The sequence below is a fragment of the Oryx dammah genome, unplaced genomic scaffold (assembly GCF_014754425.2).
Source record: "Oryx dammah isolate SB20612 unplaced genomic scaffold, SCBI_Odam_1.1 HiC_scaffold_2, whole genome shotgun sequence".
Taxonomy (NCBI): domain Eukaryota; kingdom Metazoa; phylum Chordata; class Mammalia; order Artiodactyla; family Bovidae; genus Oryx; species Oryx dammah.
In genome coordinates, this window is record NW_024070186.1 from 157,546,396 (window position 1) to 157,559,036 (window position 12,641).

Sequence of the window (12,641 nt, forward strand, 5' to 3'; positions counted from 1 at the left end):
AGACTCAGAGCCAGGGGGAGGGGAGGACTCAGAGCCAGGGGGGGGGGACTCAGAGCCAGGGATGGGGAAGACTCAGAGCCAGGGCGAGGGGAGGACTCAGAGCCAGGGGTGGGGGACTCAGAGCCATGGGGGAGGGAGGGACTCAGAGCCATGGGGGAGGGGAGGACTCAGAGCTGGGGGTGGGGGACTCAGACCCGGGGCGAGGGGAGGACTCAGAGCCGGAGGGGGGACTCAGCCTGGGGAGGACTCAGCCAGGGCCCTCACCCGTGGCCCGCCTTCCTGTGCCGGCTGATCTCCTTCTCGCCCTCGATGATCCACTGCATGATCTTCTGGTTCTTCTCTGCGTCCTCAGACGGGCCTGGCGCCTCTGTGCCGCTACTCTTCCCCAACTCTGCCTTCTTGGAGTTTCTCTTGGAGGTCGTGCCTGCCTTCCCGCTGCAAGAGCAAGGCCTGGTCACTTGCTACTTTAGCCAGCCCAGGCTGGACGGCTGGCCGGGACCCTCAGGGCTGGGGAGGACAGCCTGCAAGGGCCCTGCCTGCACGTGGGGCCTTGGCCACACTCTCACAGGCGCGGCCGGGCTGTTTCAGGCCAACTCTGTGGACAGAAGGCGTCCAGGCAGCTCGGGCCCAGCCACCCATCCTCACCCAGACACCACCCCCGAAACGGGCCCATCCAACCCAATGGTGCTTCAGGGCTGGAGCCCCGCGGCCGTGCACCCAGGCGCGCACTCCTGCCAACCCGCGCTGGCCCTGGCTTAGGGACTCCTCAGGGAAACTCTGGCCCGAGGGTAGCACAAAGGACCCTTCTCTGGGGCACACCACCTGCACTGACGTGCGCCGGGGCAGGGGATCGCTGCTCATACTCACCCGTAGGCCAGGCTGTCGCCGGCGGTAGCGGGGGTGCCCGTGCTCTCCACGTGGCTGCGGGGCTTGGCTGTGTGACTGTGCAGCTCCGGGCCCCAGGCAAAGCTGCCCGGGACCCGGCGGGTGGGCTCGGCATCAGCTGGCTCCTTGGGCCGGGCTGCGCCATGGTGGCTGTGGTGGTGGCCGTGTCTGTGGAGGTGCAGCCCAGCCAGGTCCAGCTTTGCCCCCAGCTTGGGCGCATGCTTTCCGTGCCCAGGCATGGCACCCCCCAGCACCCCGATCTTGGGCACGTGCGCGCTGTCTGGGGAGCGGCGACCAGGCCCCGGCGATTGGCAGCCGGGCGTCCTCATGACTCGCTGCACGTGCTCGTCCAGGATACTCTCGGGATTCTCTTCGTGCGCGTCCCGCAGCCCCGCACAGCCCATGTCCGCGTAGCGGGAGGGGAAGTGGTGCCAGGCTGGGGCCGAGGGCAGCTTATGGCTGGCGCCCTGAGGGCCAGACGGCATGTCGCTGTCGTCGCCTTCTTCCTCCTGCTGGGACAAGACAGCGTGGCACCTCTCGGCACTGGCTGCACAGTGGAGACCCCATGCTTGGGGACACAAGGCACAAACAAAGGCCCGAGCCCGGAGCTGGGGACGAAGCCAGGCCAGCGAAGGGCAGGAGGGGCTGCCGGATCCAGAGTGGCCCCGCGCCAGTGTGGACGGGCTCCGGGAGGACGCAGCAGATGCGGGCTGGCCTGGGCTCCCCTCCCAAGCGCGGGGACAGGACCACACAGACTGTCAGGACGCCTGGCACTGCCTCCACGTTAATCTTCTCAATAAAAATTTTTATTTTTTCCATTGTTCTCCTATTCGTCAATTTTACTGCCGTATTTTCCATCATATTTTCCCAGCAAACTCTGCCCTTATACAGAAGAGCTCCTAGTTTTTCCTTATCTTGCTATGAGTGTTAATAAATTATCATATCAAACTAGCAGAATTTCCTTTGACTCTGAGAGTTACTGTAAGCAGACCTATAAACATACACATTCAATCACTTCAGTCCTGAAACACACAATTCACATTCACTGTCTCGTGTTATTGAGTTGCCCTGAGCAGACGCTGAGAGACCGGATGACTGAGCCACCCCACGCTACGACATGAACAAGCCCCCAGGAGTCCCCACAGGACTCCGCACCACTGCGCAAGTGCCTGCGGTCATCCAGACATGCCGCCAGCTGTGGGCACCACGACTCAGAAACGGCACCCAAGAGGACAGGCTGGGAGAGAGGGGCAGACGGGGAGACATGCAGCCCTGTGGGTGAGCTGGGAGCCACCCTGGAGCGCCCCGGACTCTGGGCTCTGCACCCCCTATCACTACCCGGACCCTGGGTTCCTGCACTCACCCTGTCCCCACACCGATCCTGGTGCTTCGTGGTTATCAGGGGGTGGGGACTCGGGAGACTCGCACCAAGGGGCACCCAGTATTGATGCCATTCACCCCCTCCCAGGGCAGCAGACTGTAAAAAGAAACCTCCAAACATCCAGGGGTCTGAGACCAGCTATTCCTAATAGCTCTGTATGCACAGAAATTCAATTTTAGGGTTTTAAAATATTACACATTTACGTAACCCTTCAGCGCTAGTTTTCATTTTATTCTGTTCTGATTTCCCAAGCTTTACAGTAAAATTTAATTATTAAAAAATTTGTAGGACTTCCCAGGTATTCCAGTGGTTAAGAATTCCACCTGCCAATGCGGGGCACACGGGTTCGATCTCTGGTCCAGGAAGATCCCACATGCCATGGAGCAACTAAGCCTGTGCTCTCCAAGTACTGCCTCCATGAGCCACAGTAGTGAAGCTCACACGCCCTAGGACGGGTGCTCCCCAACAAGAAAGACCGCTGCTCCGGGAAGCCCACGCACTGCAACAGAGTAGCTCCTGCGTACCACAGCCAGAGAAGCCCGCGCACCGCCAGGAGCACCCTGCTCAACCGAAAGTAATTAACTAAAAATCTGCAGTGGGAACTCCCCGCAGTCCAGCAGTTAGGACTTGGTGATTTCACTGCAGGATTCCAAGTTAGATCCCTTGTCAGGAACTAAGATCCCACAAGCCGCAAGGCATGGCCCCAGAAATGTCTGAGCTATTACTCCTAAAAAAGGATTCTTGTTTGTAACACAGTTCACATAGCTTACAAAATCACACCCGGTACAGACTAAAGACCACACGGCCAGCTGCTGGGCAGTGAGCCACCCCCTGGGGCCGAGGGATGCCCCTGGGAGCCGACCAGCTACACCCCCAAGGCTGGGAGCTGGGACCCGAGGACTACGTGTGGCAGCCCTCCTGAGCCTGAGGCCCCGAGCAACCAACACCGGACATTTGCTGGGACACGTTCGGTCACGTCAGAGAACACTGCCGGGTCCAGCCCCCCGAGAGCTCATGGGCTGCAGGCACAGCCATCCAGCGCCTGCCAGGGACGCTGTGGGAGAGCCTCAGACGCCGTCAGACAGCTGGGCCACCTGAGTGCGCCCCTCCCGCCCGACGCCACCGGCCAGGACCGCGTGCACACAGCCCGAGCCAAGGCTGGAAGCACAGCAGTGCATCGCAAAAGCCCAGGTCTGCAGTGAAACCTGCCAGTCTGCAGGTTTCTGAAACTTCTTTCATGAAACGTTACACCTGAGCCTGTTTTAAGCACTGTCAATGGCAACGCACTCAGGACGGCCTCACAGAAAGGCAGTGGCGGAGACGCTGCCAGGGCGCCCGGCCTCCTAGCATGCACGACCCGGGCTGAGCTGCGCCAGGCACGGGCACATACATTGTGATTCTGGTCTGCCTCTGTTCCCTCTGGGCAGCTCCCAGGAGGCAGAGACCCTCAGCTCTGACGACTGGCGCACCCCAGCCCCGCCCTGCTGGCCATGCCCTCCTGAGCAGTGATGGGGCGAGGGCCTCGGGCAGGTCGCTGAGCCACGGGCCATGGGAAGACTCCCAGAGGGCTCAGGGCAGGCCCTCGGCTGCACCTGCCCTGCCAGGAGGCCACACCACTGCCAGTGGCGGGAGGAGGGGCAGGGCACGGTCCCACGGGGCCCCTTGTGGCGCCGCACGGCCTGCGACCACCCCATGCTCGGGGCTGTCTCTGGTACCTCCAGGGTGCCGCGCTCCGCTCCATGACGAGATCTGCCTGCTGACTCCGTGTAGGGAAGGTGGAGGAGCCCGGCCTGTGTCAGGGCCAGGCGTCACACAGAGCCCTGCAGCCAGGCGCCGGGGCAGGAGAGGGGACTGCGGGGCTGCCCACCTGCCAGGCCCCTCACCCAACCTGATGGCACTGCCTCCAGTGGCGGTGCACGCGGCACCCCTGGGGAACGTGGAACCCGAAACAGCAGGGCCCCCCTTGGGTTCTGACAGGGTCTGGGGAGGGCTCAGGTTCTGTAGTTTAAACAGGAAGATCAGGTGATTGGTAGACAAATCATTCCTACAAGGAAGTCACATTTAGAGTTTCAGATATTGAACAAAATACTGAGAAAAGAATGAACTCCCGCCCTGAGAGAAGGCCTGTGTACCAGAGACCTCGAGGCCCACAGGTCCAGGGGGCGGGGCACATGAGGGAGATAGGGGGCACGCCTGTAACAGCGCCTCTGCCTGGGGGGCCCTTGTGTGTAGAATGACACACGTGTGCAGGGACCAGGACGGGAGAGTGTCACGGCAGGCAAAAAAGACAGGTACGTGGGCACCTACAGGCAAAGAGCTACAGCAAATAGATCGGGTGTGCTGAAACGCTCAGCTCCTGGAGTTCTATCAGAAAGGCTACCAGCCAGGAAACAAGACACACAGAGCTGTGTCCCAGTCGCAAAGCCACTCTGCACGCAGAGGTGATGGGTCAGAGCCTCAGGCTGCCCTGCCCGAGGGAGGCCATCCAGGCTCCATGCAGCAGGGAGGGCACGGAGCAGGACGCAGGCCTCCAGCCCTGACCCGACCGGCTGGCAGGGAGATGCCCTCCACTGCACGGAGAAGGCTGAGGCCTTGGGGGCCAGCTGTGACCCGCGCCACGGCAGCCACTCACCATGCGGACGCGCTTCAGCCGCTCCTCCAGCTCCTCCTCGGCCTCCCGCGTCCGCTGCACAGCCTCCAGGCGGTGAATGAGCTCTGCCGCGAACTTCTGGGGCTCCACGCGGACTTCCTTTGGCATTCGGTACGTGCGCTGTGAGGAAACGCCACGGTGAGCCCTGCTGCACTGCGGTGAGCAGGGCACAGTCTGCACTCTTCTCCCTGCCCCGGGCTGACTGGCAGGGGACAAGTGGACACGGCCGCCTCCTGCCTCCCATGACCACGGGTGAAGACCCTGAGGAGACTGGGGGCTATGCCTCCTCGGGGACAGCCACCCTAGTGCCCACAGCCCAAGGCGCCCGCCCGAGGCCGCCAGCCAACCCTGGAGAAGGGCTTCTTGTGACTGACCAGCCGGCTGTGCAGAGGTGTCCAGCTGTGCAGACCCCTGAGGTCGGGGCTGAGCCTGGGCGCCAGAAGGGGAGGTGCTCTGCAGTGCCCACCCTGCACCCAAGGGGCAGCAGCGCCCGACACGGGAGGGGCCCAGGCCCTGCATCCAGGACAAGTGACACAGAAGCCGGGTGCAGGGAGGAGCCAGGGAGGGATGGGAGAATGCAATTCCACGCACGCCTCACAGTAGCAGCCGCACAGCTTTGGGGGCAGGTACGAGCAATAAACTGAAATCGCTTCAAATCCAAAACATTTGCAAGCAGAGCAAGAAACCCTGTGCGCAGTCACCCAGACCCTCCGAAGGACCGCGGGCCACCGCCCCTCAGGTGGGAGCAGGGAGCATGCAGGAGAACACTTACAGGAATGTGAGGTAGAGGCACCCGCCCGTTGGCCTGGACGCTCTCCTGCACCTCCCGGCGGTGCTGCCTGCGGGTCCTGTAGGGCGGGACTCCATCCCTGTCAGAGAGACACTCGCCTGAAAACACACACACGGCTCAGCCACGGCCACTGGGAGCAGGCCAGAGGGGCCTGTCTCCTGAGCTGCACTGGCTGAAGATGACTTCGCGTTCTTAAAAAGAACAGGTCGGGTTCCTGAATCCTGCTTTCTTCCACAATAAGACAGTAAAGCAGCATAATCTGTCAGATGCTCAAATTTGTTCTCTTGACATGAATTTTAGTTACAACCCTCCTGAAGACTGATGTAACCATAAGTCAAATCACATACTGCCTTTAAAATGACTAAGCATTTATCTGAGAAGCATCTCACTTGCTCGCCTCCTGCTCTCTGGTACCCATCTCCCAAGGACCTGAGGGGTGGCCCCTGACAGGCCCCAGCCTCCCGGGTCTCCTGCGGGGGGCACCCACGGTGCCGACGCTCCCTGGTCCCTCACCTGCTTCCCGTGCACGGCCCACGCTGACCGCTGCTCGGCCAGCAGAGGCGCCCCAGGCACACGGCGCTCGGTGTGTCCCAGCCTGGCCCAGGCACACTCAGCCCAGTGCGAGGGAAGGGTGGCCCTGGTTCAGAGCAGGGCACAGAGGCGGGGGTGCTGGGTGCCCCAGGCCTTCAGGACCCCAGGTGGGGCCACAGGGCAGCGGGCGCAGCGGCCCAGAGGGCCGGGGCTCAGGGAACAAGAGCCGCAGCACATCTGCACGCCCTCGGTGTCCCGAGCCCCATGCATGAGGCTCACGTGCTCTGACCGTGCACCTGAAGTCCAAGCCTGGGAGGCCAGGCGCTGTCCGTGGAGTCTGTGCCCAACAGCAGTGGACTGAGAAGCCCTTCGGCAAGTGGAGGTGATGCTGAGTTGCCAACAGAAATAATTTAGATGAAACACACGATCCTATTTTTTGCCTCAGATATTCAGTATATTTAAATATCTGCCACAATTTTACATTCCAAGTTCTTAACTATTCCTATATTTCTGAGTCTCAGTGTAAACCAAGATGAACAGAGTATTGGGGAAATTCTTTTTGTTATTTTAGATCTTCCCTTTAGCAAACATATGTCCTTCCCTTAGAGAGAATTAAGAGATTAATTGACATTGTAGTAACTGAGTTTTGGGGAAGAGAACAGAACACATGCTGTCAGCTGCTACCGGGGGCTCTGAGGGGCGCAGCTCGTTGGAACCCTTTAACAGGACACTTTATATTCATGGCAAGTAGTGCTGAAACCCTAGTAATATCAAGTAAGTTGTTAAAAACACCAACATTTTCTATGAAAGAGTCAAAACAAAGGAGAAGGTAATGATGAATGCAGACTGCCCCATAGAGGCTCCACCTCGTGGGATGACGCCCCCATCTCGTGGCCCCCAACAGGAGAAGGGGCTCCCGATGCGCCACACACAGGGCTGTCAGAGCAGAGCCAGACGCGGGCAGGCAGTACAAGGAGCTAGCAGACGGGACAGCCCACAAGGCAGGGCCACAGCACGGAAGGAGCCGGTCACCTGCAAGGATGGGCGAGCCGGCCTTTTCCTCCTTCCTTAAGCCTGTCTCACCTCCAGACCCCACGCAGGGCGGGGACACAGTCCCCATGACCCGCTGACAAGGTCAGGGGCGCAGCCCACGCGCCATCGCGGGAGTAGATGCCCACACACCTGCTGGCTCCAAGCCAGAACCTCCCTGTCGGGGCAGAGAGACAGCAAATGGTGTGTGGCTGAATGCAGGCAAGCCTGATGCACGTAGGCAGTGGAGCTGGGTCCCGTGTGACCCCAGCAGGCAGACAGGCCATGCCCTGGTGTGACACGGGCAGGTGTGACACCATCACATCCTGACCTGCACCAAGGTCCCCGAAGTCATTGGCGAACCAGAGAAAGGTGTCAGAAGCGAGCACTTTCCCCTGGGGAGGCATCCCTGGACAGGGGTTCATGCCACCTTCGAGGACCCCGGCCGGCCGGCACAGAGCCACACTGAGGGGACAACAGGCCCTGCCAATCGGGTGAGACGGCTTCCAGATCACAGGGGCGCGAGCACAGAGCAGATGCCTTGGGGTGGCCCGCCCTGGATGCACTGCACACACCAGCACCGAGACCAGGGCTGAGCACCACCAGGCAGCTTGGCGTCTCGCCTGGAGGGAAGCAACCGAGGCTCTAGTCTGCAGGAGGGTCTCCAGGAGCAGCCCCCACGGTGCGGAGGAGGAGCGGCAGGCACTTACACGCTGCTGTCGGTGAGGGACAGGCTGTCAGCATCGCTCGACAGGCTCTGCTGCTCGCTGTCATTGGCGCTGGTGGCAGGGGCGAGAGCGTAGCCAGAGTTGACGTAGTAGGGGTTGACGGGCTCCCGCCACGATCCACACCTGCCAATAAGGAGGCATGTTAGCAGCCGCCAGGCCACGTCCCCGCGCACTGATCCTCTTCAGGATCACCGGTGACCCCAGCACGGGGACCACAGACCCAAAGCATTCAGAAGAGACAGGGCAGAAAAGGCCGCGGGTCCGCCCTGCCCCCACCCCCATGCTTCCGGGGAGACGGGCACCCCACGCCTCCCCTGTGCAGTTGGGCAGCTGTGCCCGTGAGCACACACGTGCCCTCTGCCGGTGACTAGAAATAGGGCACCAGCTCTGCACCCCTGCCCCTGCAGCCGCAGACTCACTGACCCACAGAGCGCGCCCCCTGCCCCGGCCCCATGCCACAGCCGCCCACGAGGGCCCCAGCCAGGCGTCCAGGGCACAAGCCTGAGCACTGGCACAGCGCGGGCGAGCGGGGGCGAGCACGAGGGCCGTGGGTGTGCGAGCGGCTGCCATGCTTCCCCCCAGGACAGCAGTGCCCATCCTGCACCCCCGGGCGGGACGCGGCACCGTGGGGCGCCAAACTAGCCAGAAACGGACACTAACAGCTTGCATTTCCCTGGTAGATGGTCAGCAGGGGGAGCACTGAGATGTCCTTAAATTAATTCTTTCCTCTTTAAATGACCTGTTCATACCTTCTGTCTATTTTCTGTTGGGCGGTTTATGAGTTTCTTAGTGATTTACAGATGTCTTTAAATATTCTTGACAATACAGAATTGTAAAGTAAAAAAAAAATAATAAAATAAAATCTAAAAAATTACAGAAAAGGAAGACAGATTAGTGGCTGGCAGTGGTTAAGGAGAGGTTAAGGATGGAAAGGAAGTAGATGTGGTTATTATAAAGGGGAGCACATGGGATTCTTGCAGTTGTGGAAATATTTTTCATCTTGATAGTATCAAGGTCAATACTCCAGTTGTGATATTCTAATACACTTTTGAGGGATGATTTCTATTAGGAATCACTGAGTTAAGGGTACATGAGGTCCCTTTGTATTATTTCTTACATCTAAATGTGAGTCTACAATTATCTCAAAACATTCAATTAAGAAATAAAATTTAAAAAAAAATAAATAAAATTTTTATAACTAAAAAATAAATAAATAAATAAATAAATAAATATTCTTGAACTTCCCTTGCGGCTCAGCTGGTAAAACATCTGCCTGCCATGCGGGACACCTGCATCCGATCCCCGGGGTTGGGAAGATCCCCAGGAGAAGAGAAAGGCTGCCCACTCCTCCCGTATTCAGGCCTGGAGAATTCCATGGACAGTCCGTGGGGTTGCGAAGAATCGGACACAACTGAGCGACTTGCACTTAAAATATTCTTACTATTAACCTCTGGTTACATACGTAAAAATATTTCCTCCCTAAATGTCACTTCTTAACTATCTCCATTTTATTATTAGAAAAGTTTACTTCTGTGAAATCAGACTTACCAATAATCTTTCTCCTTACAGATTTTTTTTTTTGTATCTTACATAGGCAAACTTTCCTTATTTGACAATCATAAATATATCCCTCAGTTTTTGTCCAAATACTTCAATATTTTTTAAGATCTCTACATGAAATATGTGCATGTAAAATCCACCTACTCCTCTGCATCAAAATGGAGAGCCAGCCATGAGCACCGAGCACCACATCACCACCGCGTCCTGAATCCCTGCACACCTGACCCCCACACGCCCCCCCCTTTCTGGAGTCTCTGTTCTGCTCATTCCGCGAAGGCACTGCCAGTCCCTCGGAGCTGCGGCTCCCCGCACCACCTGCTCTTCCTTGAGCCCCCTGGAAGCAGCGGTGGTCAGTCCCCAAGGGTCATGTGAAGGGGGTACGTGACCAGGAGGCCTCTGAGGGCTCTGACTGCAGCCTCATCCTGGTCAGGGTGCTCGTGAACGGCAGCCGCACTGGCTCTGGGGACCCGTGTGCTCGATGCAGAGAAGGGAACAGAGCGCTTCTGCATCCACGGGGCCCAGGGGGACGCCTTGGTGTGAGCCGTGCACGTAGGACGCATGAGCTGGGCCAGGCCAGGCAGTATCGCTGGAGAGACCCCAGGGAGCAGCCCACCTCCCGGGGGCCACGCACAAAAGCAGAGCAGCCACGGCACCTCCAGGGCGGTGACAGTGCGCACAACCATCGCTTCAGGTCAGGACCCGGGCTGGCCACCCCACATCAGGTCCTCCTGAGCCCCCAGAGCAGCCAGGTTCCCGCCAAATGAGGGCGGGCGCAGGGCCCAGAGGCTCTGAGGAAGGGACGGGGGCCGTCCCGGGCCCACACGTGCGCTGACGTGGAGCCCACGTCTGCAGCACCACGCTCTCCCTAAATGACACTGCTATTCCTCTGGCTGTTTAAACACAAACCATCAACATGATCACCAAGAGCTACTGTGCTGGAATTCAGACCACGGCCAGCTGAGTCGCCCGTCCATGTCCCGCTACCTCAGGGCCGGCACCCACACGCCCCGGGCCCTCACCTTTCCCAGGAGGGCAGGACTGAGCCCGTGGCCCCAACGCCTGCATGGGCCGCCTGCGCCCTCCTCCGACGGGGCCCAGGAAACCCAGCTTTGAGGTGACAAGCAGGGGAAACATGGGTTCCTTCCCCAGCCTCCGGTGCTGAGCAAATCCCAGCACAGACACAGCTCCACGTCCAGACATGGGGAAGAAAGTGCGTGGGGAGAAAGAGGAGGAGGGCCCGGCAGCGAGGCCAGCCCTCGGGATAGGTAGCCCTCGGGATAGGCGCCGCAGACTGCCGCGACACAGGAAGCTCTACGAAACGTCACTTGGGGACCGCTGGCTGCGTCCCACAGAACGGCTGGAACCGGTACTCAGACGCGGGGTCTAGGGAGACCTCTGGCCTCTTTGTGGCTTCCAGACCTCACGACAGAACCCCCAGGACCGCCAGGCCTCTGGGGCTGCTGAGCGCAGGACTCCGCCCTCCACGCTTTCACTCGAAAACTTCCTGCGTCCTTTTGCTTCTTTGTCTCCTTCCTGAGCAGCTGCCTTCCCACGATCTGGTCTGACCGTTCTTCCTTTGAATTACTTCTTCGGTCCTGCTGCGCTCAGTGTGACTACAGAGTGGATCCACCGGCTCACTGCTTGCTGCCGGTCACGGCTGTTCTATTTTCCTTTGTTCCTCCTTGCCTTCTTTTGGAAGACTTTCTATTTTCTGTCTCCTCCCTCTAATAAAGTAGCTCTTTCACCGTTCTCTCAATGGTTCCTTCAGGGATTACCGACAGGTACCCTTGATGCATCAAGGTCCAATTACCCGCATTCTACCTGCTCCCAGGCAACGAACGGTCGGAGTTTACTCCACTCGGGAGCCCCTGGCAGTCCAGCAGGTAAGACTCTGCACTTCCGCTGCAGGGGGCGCGCGCTCGACCCCAGGTTGAGGGACTAAGAGCCCCCGTGCCACACGGAGCAGCAAAAAAGAAGAAAGCAAAGCAGAACCAGCTCCACCCGCCTCCCCCACACTCATGTGCTGTTGGCGTCCCGCGTTTTGGGTCCACATGGTGTCTTAACCCCAGGAGACATCACTAGTCTTGCTTTATCCTTCAACGGCGGCCTGGAGTCACCACGCCCTCCCCTGTCCCTCCTGCCCTGAGAGCATCCTCTCTGCCCTAAGGACACCCTTCAGTATGTCCATGAGAACAAGCGCTGCAGCTGACACTTCCTCAGTGTTTGCTCGTCTGAAGCTTGTCTTCATTTCCCCTTTATTCCTGAAGGGTAATTTCAGTGGGCTGAAATTCACTTTCACTGCTTGGTAATCCTTTCAGTTCTGCAGAACTCTGTAAGCTTCTGATGGGGATATAAACGGCACAGACTCAGTGGGACACTGTCTGGTAGTTTTTAAACCTTAAAACAGAGTTGCCGTAGGATCCAGCCATTTCCCTCCTTGGTAAAAGCCAAAGGACTCAAGAGCAGGGTCTCGGGAGAGCTCTGTGCCCCCAGGCCCTGTGCAGTGACCCTCCTGGTCATCACCTCTACAAGCCCCTCCTGGGAAGGCGAGGCCAGCCCGGCCCACACCTTCCCCACCCCGCCTCTAGACCCGGAGCCCCAGGCCAGAGCCCAGGGACCCAGGGACCCAGGGACGCAGGGGCGACAGACAGCGGCAGGAGGCAGAGTGCAGACCCCTCCCCTGGGCAGGAGTGGCCTTGAGAGCCATTTCGATGTCCTGAGACCCAAGCCACAGCCGCATAACAACTGTCCTGTCTTCAGATGCCCACAGCCTGTCCCGCTGGGACACTCTCAAGGTCCCAGATGGCCTCCTGTGAGATCCCGGCAGGCGCTTCCAGGAGCGGCACAGAGGCGATGCCACCACGCTTCCAAGAATGTCCTGCAGGTTGGTCCCAATGCCGGCGGCAAACCCAGGGCCTGCCAAGTTTCTACTCTAACTTCACTGTTTTCCTTTGTAATTAAGAGATGATCTCGTGGGACCCCCTGGTGGTCCAGTGATGAAGAATCCGCCTACCAATGCAGGGCACACAGGTTCAATCCCTGGTCTGGGACTGAACATGCCGTGGGGCAACTAAGACTGTGCACGGC

The 12,641-nt window shown here is 59.0% G+C and overlaps 1 protein-coding gene across 5 annotated transcripts in view; it reads right to left on the reverse strand.

Moving 5' to 3' along the window:
• The window catches only part of AXIN1 (axin 1), a 37,800-nt gene that overhangs the window by 5,831 nt on the left and 19,328 nt on the right, over positions 1-12,641 (reverse strand). For 3 of the 5 annotated variants that reach the window (XM_040229349.1, XM_040229321.1, XM_040229330.1), the window contains exons 3-7: positions 7,977-8,117; positions 5,689-5,785; positions 4,899-5,036; positions 868-1,397; positions 265-435 (exon numbers count right to left, since the gene is read on the reverse strand). In XM_040229349.1, the coding sequence (XP_040085283.1) occupies positions 265-435; positions 868-1,397; positions 4,899-5,036; positions 5,689-5,785; positions 7,977-8,117 (1,077 nt within the window). The remainder of the gene's footprint in view (positions 1-264; positions 436-867; positions 1,398-4,898; positions 5,037-5,688; positions 5,786-7,976; positions 8,118-12,641) is intronic. The other 2 variants (XM_040229356.1, XM_040229340.1) reach the window with 1 other exon arrangement.